Source organism: Ruditapes philippinarum, unplaced genomic scaffold (genome assembly GCF_026571515.1).
Source record: "Ruditapes philippinarum isolate M1 unplaced genomic scaffold, ASM2657151v2 ctg12318_1_1_1_1, whole genome shotgun sequence".
Lineage (NCBI taxonomy): Eukaryota > Metazoa > Mollusca > Bivalvia > Venerida > Veneridae > Ruditapes > Ruditapes philippinarum.
Window position 1 is genome coordinate 1 of NW_026863387.1, and position 18,106 is coordinate 18,106.

An 18,106-nucleotide genomic window follows, 5' to 3' on the forward strand; every position below is an offset into this window, starting at 1 on the left:
CAAATAAAAATCAATTAAAAAATATATAGAATTCTATACCTATCAATGAAATTTTCAGTGTCAGTTTTAGTTGGGCGCCGCCATTTACAATGTAACTCAATGATAAATGGTGAGGTATTCCAATAACAGGCAATCGCAACTTTTCGGATTAATAATAATCATCGAGTGTCCGAGTGAAAACGGAAGTGGTGCATGAAATACCGAATGACACATTTAAAACGGAAAAATAAATGATTTTTTAACTGACTTCCCCATTCATAGGCTTTGCCTAATTTCATATTAATAGTATACATAAAACTATGAATATCTTGACTGAATTTAAGAGTGTGCAGTTTTTACATGGGCAAACATATCTAATGTTCTTTTAAAGTTAATTAATCTGCATATTCTTTGTGTAATGTTTAATATGCTGGTTCCCTTGTGATCACTTTTATTTGTAGACTTTGCCAGACTTGTCACTTTATCCTAATTCCATGGTCTTTTGAAGCATTTGGCAATGTACCATACATTAAATATCCATTATGATCTGATATTAACCAGCCAGCCTGCATATAAAACAAACAGTGCTTGCCATTCATCTTTTTAAAATGTTCCCGCCTTTTCCCACATGTATATTTTCCTTGTGTTTGCATCTTTATCAGTGTTTATTCCATAATGTTTGTAAAATCCATTTGTGAAATATTAAATCTGGGTGTTGGGTAACATGTCAGCAAAGTCTGAGTGATTAATTCCATTGTTTAAACACTTTAAAACATATATATTATGTTGTTGACACAATCACACATGGATTTGGACGCCATATTTGACTGTTGCATTGTGGTAAGGTTTACCTCCGCTTTGAAGAGTATTCAAATTATAAGGCTAGAACTACTGTTAAATACAATGAAACTTAGGGCCATATGTTCAAACCCCAGAAGGGTCAACATTTTCTTTTCTTTTAACATTATTTATGTAACTCTCATATCCCTTTTGGGAAGGAAAAAAAGTGTTTCATATTTTTTATTTAATTTATATAGGTATTTACTGACATAAAAATTATGTTTATAGTACACCATGGTACTTCATTGTAATTTACTGTGAATATTAAATGCTTTTTACCATGGTCTTTAATTTTGTTACATGGTAGACCATGGTTTTTCATGATTGCAGAATGACCATGTTAATACATGTTCATTATACTCAGCACTAAGACCATGATGTGACCATGGCAATTTATGGTTTTTCACTGACGACCAAGAAATAATATGTTCAGATATCAAAAACAATGAAATACTATGTTGACCATGGTACACATTTCACCTGGGACTCTAGTGGCTACTGTTTTGATCCAAATATCCTGGAAATTGGTCTGAAAGTTTTGTTTTGATGATTTCTAGGTCAACGTCAAGTTCGAATATGGGTAACCTGGGTAAAAAACTAGGTCACACCACCTAAATATGGGAAAACCTTGTTAACAATCTAGTCAGGTTACATTTTTGACTCAATTGTCATCTAACTATGTCAGGATGCTTGTCTAAGTAGTGGCTCAGATGAGTTTGATGGGTCAGGTGAGTGATCTAGGGCCATCTTGACCCTCTTGTTAATGCCCAAAAGATAAGTAATGATTTTAAAAAAAAAACACACATACACAAAAAGATTTGAAGATAAAGTATCCAGTATGGATGTGTAATGAACTTGTTTTGTTTTGAACTTTGACCTAGCCATGACTGATGTGAGGGTTTTTGAAACTTAAGAAAATTTCTGAGGTAAAACATAATGAAACAGATGAAAAGTGTTCCATTGATATACATAAAGGTTCCATTCAAGATGTTAAATGAAGGAATACAGGTTTAGTAGAACCTATGGACTACATTTTATATATTTGGTTAGTCCAATGGATGCAAATAATTGTGGAACATTTGGGTCTGTTACTGTGAAATAATGTTTTGATTTCAAGAGCACAGGAAATCTATGTCACTGGAAACGATGCTGATATTAAAAGAAAGGAGCATTAGATTAAGCATTTGAGACATGTTGAAAATATAATAAAAAGATAACTTGTCATGTGATATATTTTGGTATTTTAGGGAAAGAGAAAGAGAATTAGTAAAAAGATGAATGGGAAGAAGAGAAGTCGAGACATTGAAGAAATGAATAGTGGAGCGATACCTAAATATCCAAATGCAGTGAGTAAAATTAATCTATTTTATATGTGATATACTCAGATATGAAGATAAAATTTGCATTGTTAAAAATTGTCTCAATGGTGTTATTTGGTAGATTTTCAAAGTATACTGAGGATGATATCATAATGAAACATCAGGTTTCAGGATTGATCCTTGATTACTTTCCAAGAGGTATAAATGGTGAAAAAATGGTGGTTGAGTGATTCATTTTAATAAATGCATAATTATATGTTGTGTTTACATAATTTTCATTAGTGAATATGTGGACAGTTATAGTGGTGTCATTTCCATTCTAGGCATTCTATGCCTTCATTATTAAATAATTTAAAATTTAAATAAATTAATAAATAATTATGAGTAGGTATTTGTAAATGCATGAGTATTTATAAAAGCAGGCTGGTTAGCTCAGTATGTAGAGCGTAGGAATGTGAATCTGGTGACCCTGTTTCAATTCTGGGACGCCACAGACACTGTTTTTGTGACTCGGATCATATAGTCATTCGCACTCTACCTCTGCTCTGGCATATACAAAAGTTAACAGTTCCTTTTGAAAGTGACTGCAACTAGTACTGATAAACAGCTTACCCAGGATCAATGCCGTGGCTGTACTATGCTCTGGTAAATTCAGTGTGGCTCCCTGTATTGATCTGGAGGGTGAACTACCAACACGACCATATTAATTTGTGAATGAAAGAATAGACTGTGGTTAAATCAATAAATATCTGTAAATTTTCAAAGTTTTTGATATTATTTATTTGATTAATGACAGGTTTTCCCTCTACCCACAAACCTTGGTTCCAGTATTGGAGCAGCCCCATTACATGTAGAGGAGGCGGCTATATCAGAACGAGAGTCATGTGACTACAGCATTAAGATCTCATTGGCTGATGCTCAAGCAGGAAGAGGTAATATTTGCTTATGTCATTGAGGAAAAATAAATTTTAGTTTAAAAACCCATTTTTTTTTACATCATTCTCTTTTTAGTGTTAATGTATTTTACAAGTCTTTTGATATTTCAGCACCAAGACGTGTGCGAGTGTATGCAGACGGCATTTATGATATGTTCCATTCTGGTCATGCAAGGCAACTCATGCAAGCGAAGATGGCCTGTCCAAATACATACCTGATTGTTGGAGGTACAAGATATTATATACAAAATATGTCTGTGTTCAAAATGAATTATCTTTAATTTGTTCTTGTTATTGTACAAACAACCAGTTCTTAACAATATTTAGATACTTGTGTGTATACCATATAGAGGATGTTGAATGAGTGTAAGTTCAACACTGAATTAATTGCACAAGTTGAATAAAATTATATTATGCGAGCCTCTGGCGAGCATAATATTATTTTATTTTTACGAGTTTAATAAATTCAGTAATGTCAGATCTTACATGAATTTAAAATTCTATATTTTAAATAAAAAATAGAGTCATTTTTCATTGACGCGCCTATAGTATAACGCTAACATTTAGTGCGTCTTTACACTATGTTTGTATAACGCTAATGATGTCACGTCAAAATATATGCACGACCGTGCAGTACCATTTTTACTTAGTCGCAAAATCGGCACGGGTGTGTGATAAAAAGCAATACTAAGTATTCAGTTAAATATGTTACCTTTTAATGGGGAAAAAAGTCTTCCAGGCATTATTCTTGCTGTATTTTTGACAGTATTACTTGTTATTTAAGGTGCAATGTATGTTTTACATGACGATTTCAGTAAAACTGTGTCTGTTGAAAAGATAATTGTGGTTTTTAATCTCTGTATATTACAACTATTGTAACATACCAGACAGATTGATTCTTAATCTGATATTGAGGTCATGTTTGATTTTAAAAATAAGTCAAGTTATAATATCTATGTTAAGTGGATTTTTAATGTCTGATTATATATATAATTAAGCTATATACTAAATTATAACCTCTGCATTAAATGGTTTGAATTTATTGTAACAAAATTGCAACTTTCAGTGTGTTGATGTTACTGTATGTGTGATAACTGAACATTTTTTATTGAGGTTTAGGTCATGTCAATAGAGTGTAAGTTACACAAGAACTTGACAAATTTTGGCTTTTCCCATGATCATCTAATCCTTGGGTACAAATAAATTTTCACAGTAACAACATGGTAAATATATCAATAATGAGTGCCACACGTTACTTACATTCTTGTTAATGGCAGTGCACTGTGGAGCTACAACAGTAAAGTTTATTTACACCCTAAGATTAGATGGAAGGACCCACATTTGCTGAGTTTAGATAACATCAATACTATTAAACTCACGTAGCTTAGAAGAGCAACAGGGTAAAACCTTTGACCTTTTTGTAAGGTTACTGAACACTAGTTCATGAAAGAATTAATCTCCATGGCGAGTTTTAAACCCGTAGAATCAAAGTGGACAACCATAACCACTTATCTTTAGATATTCTTAAATGACCTTAAACACTGCTAAATTGAAGCCTTGAGTATTTTTGACTATAGTCAATTGTTTTTTATTTCAGTGTGTAATGATAATTTGACACATAAAATGAAGGGTCGTACAGTTATGAATGAGACGGAGCGTTACGAGGCATTGAGACATTGTCGTTACGTGGACGAGGTAGTCACAGATGCTCCATGGACATGTACAAATGAATACCTCACACATCATAAGGTAAAATAATGAGATAGTGTACAAATAAATACTTGAAACACCATAAGAAAAATTTACTAGTTAGAATAGTGTACAAATAAATACCTGAAACACCATAAGAAAGTCAAAAGTCAAGGTCAATGTATCCTGCAATAAGTATAATGTTAATGTTCATATCAACAGAAACTATTTAAACTTTTCAATTCTCATTTGTTCATTATCATTGTGATGCCATATCACAAGGGCGGATAATCCTAAAATAATATTTGGAGAAGTTATGTCCCTATTTGACTAGTTACCTATTTTGTAAAGAATGATTTCTCAAAAGCTATGCAAGATTTTCACTTTGAACTTCAAATTCTTGTTCACTATTGAAATTGTAATGCATTTCAAAATAGAGGAATAACCCTGAAGGCCATTTTTGGCCATAATTCTGCGAAGCATTGTGTAACGTAATCTATAGTCTTAGTTGTCAATGACAATACTGATGGCAGGTAAATTTTTCACATTATGTTTTTGAAATCCTTTAAACAGAAAATGAACAGTTCCAAATTGAAAGCGAGACTGGTCTGCCAGATTTTTACAAATTTATTAGGGATATTAATTAATGTTTGTACATTTTTTATTATTTAACAGATTGACTTTGTTGCTCATGATGACATTCCGTACACAGCAGGGAACACAGATGATGTTTATAAAGATATTAAGGCTAGAGGAATGTTGGTATAGCTTTATTACCTAAAATCCTTGGTAAAAATGCGATCTTTGTCAGTCAGATATTTGTGTTTGGATGTTAGGTTACCAGAACTTGGTGCAAAAACTTTTTAATGTAGTCCATTATTCAAGCATTTTAAAAGGTATCAAAATGAAACTAAGAATTTGTGCTTATCATGACAAGGTGCAGTTGTTAGAGACAAGGGGCATCATTCTGAAAGCAATATTTTTGGAGTCATGCGCCTTATAACTTAGAATTTTTAACAGAAGAGCGTTAACACTGCATGCAGTGCTCTTGTTGTATTTTGATGTTGAAGGACACAAACATAACAATGGACGGTTCTAAGAAGACCAGTTCATTACAAAAAAAAAGTAGTAAAGGGTTAAAATTATTGAATTCCTGCATGCTGAAATTCTATTAGAAATAAGAGACTTCTTTGATTAATAGAACTCTGCTTAAAAAGTTTGATATAAATATTTTATGAAGTCAAAAAGGAAGAATAAGTAATTATTTCACAAAGTTTATCAACCTCCAGATAAACCTTGTAAAATAGATACTTATTTATACATTGTTTCCTGAGATGTTTCTAAAAAGGCAGAAAAAAGGTCTAAGTTAGTTCTTTACTGTATGAGATAATTATGGCTGTATTTTCTATTAGTTTGTATTATAATTATTCAGGTTTTTAACGACACAACGAACAGAAGGTATTTCTACAACAGATGTTATAGCAAGGATTATAAAAGATTATGACATGTATGTTAGAAGAAACTTACAGAGAGGGTACACTGCTAAAGAACTTAATGTCAGCTATATGAAGGTAAATCTCTTAGTTTAGTTTATACAAACCTGTTTTAGTTTGATTGTGTTGGAAGCTATAAGCTTACTGAAACACTGTCGAATCCATTCCCGGAAACAAACAGTTCTAAGCAATTAGTGGAAAGTTTCTTGCTCAAGGGAACAGCTTGCCCCTGACAGGATTTGAACCAACGCAGACAGTAAGCCTTAGATTACTAGTCTGACGCGTTAACCACTGGGCTATGCTGCTGCCTTTGGTAAAGTTCTTGAAATCTGTTATGGAACTGATGTCTCTAAAATATACTCTTAATATTTGTAGTGGTAATACAGTCAGCTTTTTCCACTGTTATAACACTTGTCAAGCATGTAGGGTGTGAGTATGTTAAGTAATGAAAGCTTAAAGGGACTCCATTAGGGTCTTCTGACATGAGAGGGCCGGAAATATTTTTCCGAGATTTGTGGTCCATTCAATGTAGATCTGAATCAGTGACTTGTTCGCAAATTTTCAAATCATTCCTTTAACCAATTTATTCCAGAATAATCTTTTTTGCAAAAATCACTCAATCTTTTTAGCTCACCTGAGCTTGCTCAGGGTGAGCTTTTAGGATCGGTGAATGTCCGTCGTCCGTCGTACGTCCACAATTGCTTGTGAACACTCTAGCAGTCGCATTTTTGCCTCAATCATCATCGAACTTGGTCAGGATGCTTATCTAGTTGAAAGCTCGGATGAGTTCGAACATGGCTCATCTCGGATGAAAAACTAGGTCACAAGAGCTAAAAATAGAAAAACCTTGTGAACACTCTAGAGGTCACATTTTTGCATCAATCATCATCAAACTTGGTCAGGATGTTTGTCTAGGTGATAGCTCGAATGAGTTCGAACATGGGTCATCTCCGATGAAAAAGTAGGTCACCGGAGCTAAAAATAGAAAAACCTTGTGAACACTCTAGTGGTCACATTTTTGAACTAAACTTCATCAAACTATGTCAGATTGCTTGTCTAGTCAATTGCTTGGATGAGTTCGAACATGGGTCATCTCTGATGAAAAACTAGGTCACAGGAGCTAAAAATAGAAAAACCTTGTGAACACTCTAGTGGTCACATTTTTGACCCAATCATCATCAAACTTTGTCAGGATGCTTGTTTAGATAATAGCTCGGATGAGTTCAATTTGGGTCATCTCGGATGAAAAACTAGGTCACCAGAGCTAAAAATAGAAAAACCTTGTTAACACTCTAGCGGTCACATTTTTGCATCAATCATCATCAAACTTGGTCAGGATGCTTATCTAGTTGATAGCTTAAATGAGTTCGAACATGGGTCATCTCGGATGAAAAAGTAGGTCACCAGAGCTAAAAATAGAAAAAAACTTGTTAACACTCTAGCGGTCACATTTTTGCATCAATCATCATCAAACTTGGTCAAGATGCTTGTCTAGGTGATAGCTCGGATGAGTTTGAACATGGGTCATCTCGGATGAAAAAGTAGGTCACCGGAGCTAAAAATCGAAAAACCTTGTTAACACTCTAGTGGTCACATTTTTGCATCAGTCATCATCAAACTTTGTCAAGATGTTTGTCTAGGTGATAGCTCGGATGAGTTTGAACATGGGTCATCTTGGATGAAAAAGTAGGTCACAAGAGCTAAAAATAGAAAAACCTTGTTAACACTCTAGCGGTCACATTTTTGCATCAATCATCATCAAACTTGATCAAGATGCTTGTCTAGGTGAAAGTTCGGATGAGTTCGAACATGGGTCATCTCAGATGAAAAAGTAGGTCACCAGAGCTAAAAATAGAAAAACCTTGTTAACACTCTAGTGGTCACAATTTTGACTCAATTGTCATTAAACTTGGTCAGGAAACTTGTCAAGGTCATTGCTGGGAATAAATCGAACATGGGACATCTCGGATGAAAAACTAGGTCACAGGAGCTAAAAATAGAAAAATGTTGTTAACACTCTAGTGGCTACTGTTGTGATCCAAATATTCTGTTAATTGGTCTGAAAGTTTGTTTTGATGATTTCTAAGTCAAGATCGAACATGGGTCATCTTGGATGAAAAACTAGGTCACACCGCCCAAATATGGAAAAACCTTGTTAACATTCTAGTGGTCACATTTTCGACTCAATTATCATCAAACTTGGTCAGGATGCTTGTCTAGGTTATTGCTTGGATGAGTTCGAAATCGCATGTGAAACTAGGTCACTGGAGCTAAAAATAGAAAAATCTTGTTAACACTCTAGTTGCTACTGTTTTGATCCAAGTATCCTGGAAATTGGTCTGAAAGTTTGTTTTGATGATTTCTAGGTCAAGTTTGAATATGTGTCACCTGGGTAAAAAACTAGGTCACACTGCTCAAATATGGATAATCCTTGTTAATACTGTAGTGGTCACATTTTTGACTCACCTGTCATGAGACTTGGTCAGAATGCTTGTCTAGGTAATTGTTTGGATGAGTTTGATAAGTCAGGTGAGCGATTTAGGGCCATCATGGCCCTCTTGTTTTGCAAAATCACTCAAATTTGGCTAAGACAGGGTTCGTACAGTCTTAAAAAGTGCTTAAATTTGAGTCCCTTTCTTAAAAAGTGCTTAAAAATGTAAAAAAGTGCTTAAAAGTCCTTGAATTTGATTAGTCACTTGAAAGTGCTTAAAAAGTGCTTGAATTTGCTGAAAATGTGCTTTAAAATGATTGAATGACATAGTGTAGCTAATAATCAACAGTTAACAAAATAAAAAAAAATATCCAATTTAGTATCAAAATCAATGAAAATTAATGTTTGCTCAAGGTAAAAGTAGGTGGTCAAATTGCAGTTCTTAACTAATATGTACAGTCACAACTGTCATGTATTTGATTGGCCCTTTGCTGTTCTTCTATAATATCCTTAAAATTGTGGCCAGAATAAACTATCCTTAGGTTGAAGATTGTGCTGATATATGTGCAACAAATGTGCTTGAAAAATGGGAAAACATGCTTAAATAGAGCTTAAAAAGTCCTTGAATTTTGGCAATGGATGGCTGTACGAACCCTGTAAGAATTGCAATAACTATGGATTTTCAATTTAATTCTGTGTATACATGTATTTCTTTATTATCTTTTCCAAGTATTTCCAGTTTAAGTGCTTAACTTTATCTATGTACAATTTCTAATTTTATGTTTTTATGTTTTTTGACCTTAAATATAAGACAGGCTAAAAGAAATGTGCTGGATGTATCTTGAATTATTTCTGATGCTATGCGAGGAAAATTATGTTCTGATGTTACTTACTTTAAGTCTGATTTATAGGGATCTCCACTTGGTTTCAATACCCTAAAAACAGAAAATAGAAAAGTCTTACAAAAATGTACAAGAGAAATTTTGACAAAAGATGATAAATTGATATAGTAAACTCAGAATTTATGAGAAAGAAAAAATATGTTTTTGTGCAATTCTTAGACGGATTTGAGTTTAAAAGCAATTTTCCTTTTTGGGTAATTTTGCACAATTTAAATTTTTTTTCTGGAAAAACAGAGAAGTATCTGTAGTACAGTTATATCAACTCAGCAGAGTTTTTGTAATATAAAGCACCATCAGTTCATCTGTAGACAGTTTGCTCCCCCCTAATAACTTTTTCAAAGACTATATTGGTTACATTTATATTTGGTATACAAGTTAGATTTTAGTTTCAGACCAATGTGACTGTGTTCTAGGCTGATTGAAAAAAATGAAAGTTTCCAAACTTAACTTTTGAATAACATAGTTGATTGAATTCATATTTAGTATGTTAGTATATGGCATCAAAACACAGACCTGTCCAGTATGATTTGAGATGCATTCCATGTGGAGTAAAGTTATGCTCCCCTTCCTAACAAAATTAATTTTGATTTAATTTATAAATCCACTTATTTTTTTGACATTCATTTTTCCCATAAAGACAATTTATATGTCAAGTCTAAGTTTTGGCACAAAAGCTTTAGAAGGCTTGCCTTTTGCATATATTCCTTGCCACATTGGCTCTTGTTAGAATTTATAAAGAAATCTATCTAGCTATTAGTTTATATGAATTTATTTTAGTTTGATTGTTTTGGAAGCTGCACTCAAGTCTGTACCTGGAACCAACCAGTACTAAGCAATGAATGTAAACATTCTTGCTAAATGAAACTGCGGCTTACCACTGATGGAGTTTGTGTCCAGCAATTCTTAGATTACTAGGCTGACACATTAACCACTCAGCCATGCCACATCTATCTAGCTATTCTTACTATAATAAATATAAACATTGTATATTGTACATAATTATTATTCATGATATATAAATTGTACATGTTTAGGAGAAGAAACTACAGTTCACAGAGAAGGTGGATAAATTAAAGCATAAAGGAAGGGAGTGGAAAGACAAAGGAAAAGAATGGCTCGACAACTGGCAGGACCGCTCTAACGAGTTCATAGGCAACTTCCTCACATTGTTTAATCCTGATGGCAGAATTGTATGTTGAGAAAAAAAATATCTTTTTTATTAACTTTTGAATATTGAACTAGCTGAATAATGACAATTATAGGCATATTCTTCTCTCTACTCACAAAATAAAGAACAGACAGAAATAAAAACAATGTTTTAAATTTGATTTATAGAATGATTTTTTTTGTGGTAAATAGATCTATTATATAAATTAATTATTCTTATGAAAATTTGTTGATTTTTATATCAGTACCTCCAATTCGGGAACCTCAAAAAGAAATTATTTAATAATCAAATCTGTTTAAACCTGTCGGCTTAACCTGTCAAGATTTCAACAGGACTAACAACCAATTCACTAACCTAAAACATTTACCTTAATTGTTTCCAGGGTAACTGGATGAAGGAAAGTATTCGCGCCATCTCCCCTACTATGGAACGCCAAGAAGAGGAAAACACTTCTTCGAATAGTTCGTCACCTACCAGTCCATCTGCTAAACGTGTGCGACCTTCCAGCCCTGTAAACTTTGGTGTCGCCAAAGAATTAGACTTTGATGTTTCAGATGATGATGAACAATTTCAAGATGTTGATGATGATGACGATGATGACATTTGAATTCAAGAAAATGTTTTTTTTACCAAGCCTTAAAGAATAAATTTGAATAGTTTTCCAAGCTTTGAACAAGCTTTATTTATGTCTAATCATCTGCCAAGGAAAAGGGTGATTTATCATTCAGCTTAATTTTATATAAATACATATATATATTTATAATACATATTTGCAATAAGGTTATATAAATGCATGAATACATCTTATGCTGTGTTTGGGTATACATCTCAGACATATTTGTTAATGTGTTCAAAGCATTAGATGGTCATTTCTATAAATTTGATGAATGGCCGAGAGATTTTATTTTATACTATGCTTGAATTAATGTTTTAGATATGATTACATTTGTAGAGATAATTCAATATTTTTAAAATGAAAATAATTTTTGGGTCAATATTGTTAAGAACAAATGCAGAAATTAAAAAATTGAATTGACTGAAAAGGGTTAGGCAGGGGACTTTGTTGGGTTTTTTTCTCTCAAGACAATCTTTTTATGATTGATTTTTTGTTGTCTTTTTATTGCCCCTCTATATTCGTTAACAACTATATGCACCCTGTATTATTTATAATTTTGTTATATAGATCTATGATAAGATAGTAGACAAACCAAGCTTTAAACTGTAATAATGGATGTTCCATGATTTAATTTTTCTAATTGTTATTTAATACTATATGTACCTACATATCTGTTACTAATTATAAAGTTTATTCTATTTAGGATCCAAACATGACATGATCTTTTATTCTAGCTGCAATTTATATTATGACCTTATTTCTTTTTTTTGTTTTTGGTATTTTAAATAGATATCTTATTCCCCTTTATCAGTATTATGGCTATTTTCATATTTTTTGTTACAAAATTTTAATGTTTTTATTAAATTTTTAATTGTTAGGTCATCTTTTTTGAGGAATTGGTCAAGATATTATGATCACTGCATTTTGTTGTTGTCGTTGTGCAAAAAATTGAATGAAGACCATTATTCAAACTTTTCAAAAGTTATCAATAAACTTGGAATACTTGCTTATCCTGACAAGTTGCTGTTGTTAGACAAGGGACATAATTCTGAAAGCAATAATTTTGGAGTTATGCCCCTTTTTTACTTAGAATTTTTAAACACTGCATGTGGTGCTCTTGTTTTTGTTTATATTTCTTGATGTCATGTAAAATAACACTTTGAATTGGTTAAATTGTTGTTGGGGAAAAATTACAACTGAATTTTATTGACACATATTTATAAGATGTGAATATTCAAATAAGTTAAACATACAGAGATTTTGAAATAATATGTCATTAAACATGAAGTGTTTACTTACATTTTTCTTTTTTTCATTTTAGTCGATTAAAATAGGTGCTACATACATTATTCGGTTGTATACTGCTTTACACTGTGTATATATAGTTCTGTACATGTACATATTTATACTTTGTTTGCCAGTAAGGTTAACAAACCTAAACGCACAATCATTATTACTATTTTAAACAACTAGTCTCTAAATAGATTATCTGTGAAGAATTACATAGTTTCTTTTTCGAACTTTTGTATTTATCTACATAATGTATTCTATTCTATCTACTATGTTACGTGAACTGTTAATTTATTTCTTCAATCTTGCCTCTACATATGAATGTGCCATTATTCTAATTATAATAATATAATAGATTTGTATTTGCATGTATATGTCATAGGTCAAGAAAAATAATCATTTGTTAGGGTGTTAGCCGGTTATTATGGCTAACTTCTTCTATTTTCTACGCTGTTCAAAGGTTAAATATTGTCACTTTAGAATGCAGTAATGGGTTAAGTCCTTTTAAATTATAAGTTATGTAACTGGTTACCACCACCAGTATAGAGACTAGTCAACCTGCAAGTCAATAAAGTCTTACCAGCCTGCTTGATTTTAGTACTTTGATATTCAAATACCTAATTTTATCATGTTGAAGGCGGATTGATGGTGTAGTTATGATGATCCATTTATTTCTCATAATTTTGTTTCGATGTAAATGAGACCAGAGTCTGAAGACTTTATTTTCTTTCGTCTCACAGGACCATTAATTTTAAGATTGAAATCCATTTAAAGAAATTCAATTCAAAAAGTTTTCGTGTTAAATACAATCAAGGTTAAGCATATGCTTTTAATTGCTTAGTTTTACGAAAGATGAAGATAGTTTTTTAATTACACAATGCAGTGCATAGATATATATCATTTTATTATTTTGTTAGATGTAATATAAATTTTACTGTTGTTATAAATTTGTATAATATGACCAGTATATTTAATGTGAGTCATGGTTTTCTGTTGAATGAGACCAAACTTTTTGTACTAATTGTTTTATTGTTATGAAACAACATTTACATATTTGACGTAAAAAGAAGCAAAACATTGTATTTTATATGTCATACAAATAAATGTATGCTAAAGTATTTACATATATAAGAAATTTTGCATATGTGTTATGCACATTTGACTAATTATGAGATATGCATCCAGAAGTTGAATGAAATCTTAGATAATAATGGGAAGAAATGTTGATCCTGACATCACTTTCATGCATGACTAAATACTACCAATGAAAATAAACTGAAAGAAAAGTTAAAGAAAAAATAAAGTTATCTTTTTTTGGGGGGGGGGGGGACATGTGTTCTGATCTAGAAAACATACAAAGGGTAAGAATAACGTCATGTTTGCAGGATGTGACATAACAGTATGACAGTATGTCGACATGCAAAGATAAGAGTTTTGATAGAATTTAATACAATTGAAATATTTATATATTATATATATTTCTATGATAACTGTGTGGTTTTGAAGATTCCTTTTTAAATGAATTAAAACAATGTTTGTTTCAGAGCTGTTAAACAGAAAAATCTTAATACAACATTGATTATTTTATGATGTTTTGCAAAGAAATGGTATCTATAACTATATTTGAAATTGTGTTAAAGAGACATTCAATTTGGATAAAATAGTATAATAACATCTATCAGTGAATTTGTAAATATCTGAACTTGTAATAACAACCTATATATGGTAAATGTTGTGCATCCATTATTCTGAAATCCCTTAATGTACTTGTGTTCTTATTGACTTTTCCAAGCAAGTTCTCTAAAACATAATACGGTGCAATAAGTTTTCTGAATAAGCTTTGAATGATCAATTCATAAACAAAAATGAATTTATGTTCAATTAAGATCTATTCATGTAGTACATTTTTCATCTTTCATCATGTAGTTGTCAGAGAAGTTCTAAAACTATGTCTATTTATAGATTTATAGTTATTTATATATCTACAGCTGTATATAGACCTAAAGCTGCTAATTAATCAATTAATAATTATTAATAGATAGTAAACTATTAATGATTTGTTAAACATGTATATGACCATAAGGTGAAGACCTACATTTTCCTTATGCTTGAAAAATTCCAACATTTACATAGAAAAGGTTAACTTTATTAGATAAAGTTGAAGTTATTAACCACAATAATAAGTAAATTAAGGGGATCTGTTTATGACACAAATGTATATGAAACAGAATTGTTATTTAATTTGCATTCCATTTGTTGCTGTTTATATGTATTTATTTTTTTTCATTGTCTAAATAGTCATGACTATTTATTTGTTTATATTTCTGTTTTTAACTTTTAAAATTGATAACTGATATATTTCATGATTTGCATAAGTATTTTGACATTGTTTTCAGCTTTAAAAAAAGTTTTTAATTTTATATCTAAAAGATAAGATATTTGAGAGCTCAATATGACATGGTTTAATAAAATAGAGATTGATTTTATGTGTGCATTATTGTAAAATATTGCACAGTTAAGAGTTCAGTAACATATCATAAAGGCCACAGTAGAGTAAATAATTATAAATCGGAACTGAATTTTACATTCTTTTTAAATATTCGAACACTGTATCAATTCATTATGACTTCAAATGTAAATGAAATAGTAAAAGTATAGAAACGCTATCGTTGCAATATTGTTTCACAACATCACCACCAAATCAATCAGCGGTGGAACAATCTCGAGAAAGACCCGATAAATAATCCGGGAGGATATCCGAATCAACCATATCCGATATCAGATTCACTATATTGGTGTATTACTGAGTAAACCTCACTATGTGTTTTTATCACAGACACCCGTATTTCCGCTGGTAAACATCCGCTAATGTTACTTTGTCAAATATTGACTAGGCCTATGAAAACAAGACATAGGGATATTATAGTTTATTTGACATAAAGTATGCACATGTCTTTTGTAAAATCAGTTTCGCTTTGTTCTAACCCTAATATGTTTATCTCGACATTTCGTTATCTCGATATTTTTTGGACGGTCCCAATGACTTCGAGATAACGAGAGTCGACTGTAATAAAAGCCGTCCGTTAAAGACAAAATTATCTGAATAAATTTTACTAAGAACTTCCAAAACGCAGTGCCAAAATGAATCTGACTTGTCAAACCATAACAATATCTGGTCATATTTTGCATTTTCTCAAATTAATTAAGATACAGAATAAACAGGGTATTGAACTTTTAACAGATACAATATGGGAGTCAATTTGGACATGTACACATCTTAAAAAAAATCATAGTAGACTAGCAAGCCAGCTTGTCCAATATTTTTTTATTACCTTTGTAATTGTTAATATTTCCATATATTAAAGTTCAATGTTAATACAGAGCCCTTTAATATTTCTAATGCTGTCAAAATTATGAACTATGTGTAGCTTATACTAGCATGTGTAAACTGAAAGGTATTTTATGCTCACCTTTGAGTAAAAAAAACAAATCCCCAGAAATTTACTGAAATCTATGAAATTCTCACAAAATGCGTCTTATTTGAAAAAAAATAATGTTTAAACTATGTATGGGAAGCTGTATTCCCTATTATGAGTAAAGTAAAGTTTGTCTTCCAGTATTTTTAATGACAGTATGTAATATACAATTATTCATATTGTGTCAACCTATAGTGTGTAGAGTTTAAAGCATAACATATCTACTTATGTGTGTAAAGTCAAAACATGTTTATTCTATATTTACAAAGAGACTGTGTAGCAATTAGCTATAATTTTCAAATATCAAATTTGAGCATAGTATATCTAAAAAAGAAAACATTTTTACATTGTTTTGTTTTGTATTGGTGTTGAATCAGGGTGGAAGAGTAATGTTATTATCATGACCAGTAATATATTTCATGTGCCGAATTCATTGCCATTTTAAATATTATGCTTAACTTCTTGTTTAATTTATATTTTTCCTCCTTTTTGTACTGCCATTAACACAATAACCTCGAAAACCTAGTACACTAGATGATTTTTTTCACACTTGTACATGTAAGTTGAACAAGGACCGTAACTGTCTCACTTTCCAGAAAATATACACTGCTATACGTAAATCATTTATATAATTATTTAAATCATTTATTAAAATACATATACATGTATTTGATGTACTTATACGAGTATATGGTGGTTTTATTTTTTTATTTATGAATTTGTCAATATTTTTGCAATGATTTCAATCATAAGTTTCATTTTATTTCTTACATGGCTATAATGATAATTCAGCACTACATCAAGTTATATGAAGATTTTTTTTCATTGGATAAAACATGTAAAAGACAAATTTGTTAATGTATTTGAATAATAATTGAATTTTTGTTGTAGATGTAAATAAACAAATTTGATCACCTACTTAATGTTTTATTTTTTTTTCTGGACCCGAGTAAAGTACAGTACTGAAGAGAAGTAAAAATATGGTCTCCTGTTAGTGACTGTCATAAAGTTTCTTTTTGTTATAATTTTGCCAAACTCTGTTCATTTAAACTCCTTGAAGTTTATTAAAATATTGTACTATTCTTCATGAAAATGTCGAATCATTGATTCTAATTTCAGCTAAAAATGACATGTTTTTTTTCCATTCATATCAGTTATATATAATTATTTTTGTCATAATATATATTATTTTTATCGTGACACTAATAAAAGACATATATATGAATTATTCTTTGTTATATTTTCAAAGAGAAAAGTCGTCCGTTGACTTCGAACCACTTGTTCTTCACGGCCTGAAGACGGCAGGGACTTTGAATTATTTCACGCGAGGAAGCTATCCGTCACGTCGGGAAGTTATCCAGCTAGCTTACGGAACGTCGGTGCCCGTTTGTGATTGAATTGATCTGAGCTCTTCCTTCACCAGTCAAGCTGTGAAGTCGCCATAGAATCTATACTGTGTTGATGCGACGTACCCGCCCCCTTCCCCCTGAAAAAATTAATGAAAAAGAAAGTGGCTAGCTGTACGGCACAAAATAAGATTCAGTCAACACGTCCCCTGGTCAACTCGTCCTCTGGTCAACTCGTCACCTTTTTGGTCAACTCGTCCCTTGGACAACTCGTGCCCTGGTCAACTCGTCCCATATATTTTATTATTTGTTTTTCATATACATGTATTTCATAAATTATTATAGACTGTTAAAATAATATATTATAAAATAACTGAATTGGACATATTTTGACGCTTTTTGTATGCGAATATTTGGAGTTTTTTTTTATCTAATAATAAGTATATATATATGCATAATTATGATTAAATTACATACAGAAAAAAAAAAACAACACGAAGACGATCAATAGCAATAACATTTATTTTATAAAAACATGTTTCATATGCAACGATAAAATATCATAATTATAGTATGTCTTTTTTGTCAATATTATGTCATATATTTTCACTTTCATTGTTTT

At 31.3% G+C, this 18,106-nt stretch overlaps 1 protein-coding gene across 1 annotated transcript; it reads left to right on the forward strand.

The window, feature by feature from the left end:
• The first annotated feature begins 2,032 nt into the window (after nucleotides 1-2,032).
• Nucleotides 2,033-16,990, forward strand: LOC132721952 (choline-phosphate cytidylyltransferase A-like). The gene is made up of 8 exons (XM_060706339.1): nucleotides 2,033-2,165; nucleotides 2,935-3,070; nucleotides 3,185-3,301; nucleotides 4,671-4,822; nucleotides 5,438-5,520; nucleotides 6,195-6,333; nucleotides 10,623-10,778; nucleotides 11,139-16,990. Exons 1-8 carry the CDS (start codon nucleotides 2,094-2,096, stop codon nucleotides 11,361-11,363), a joined length of 1,080 nt encoding a protein of 359 aa, XP_060562322.1. The 5' UTR covers nucleotides 2,033-2,093; the 3' UTR covers nucleotides 11,364-16,990.
• The last annotated feature ends 1,116 nt before the right edge of the window (nucleotides 16,991-18,106 follow it).

Bases quoted from the DNA above. Each gene is read 5' to 3' on its own strand.
- LOC132721952 (XM_060706339.1), top strand. From the start codon at position 2,094: ATGAATGGGAAGAAGAGAAGTCGAGACATTGAAGAAATGAATAGTGGA. The intron at 3,071-3,184 runs GTAATATTTGCT...TTGATATTTCAG, and splicing joins TGATGCTCAAGCAGGAAGAG to CACCAAGACGTGTGCGAGTG. The intron at 10,779-11,138 runs GTATGTTGAGAA...AATTGTTTCCAG, and splicing joins TTAATCCTGATGGCAGAATT to GGTAACTGGATGAAGGAAAG.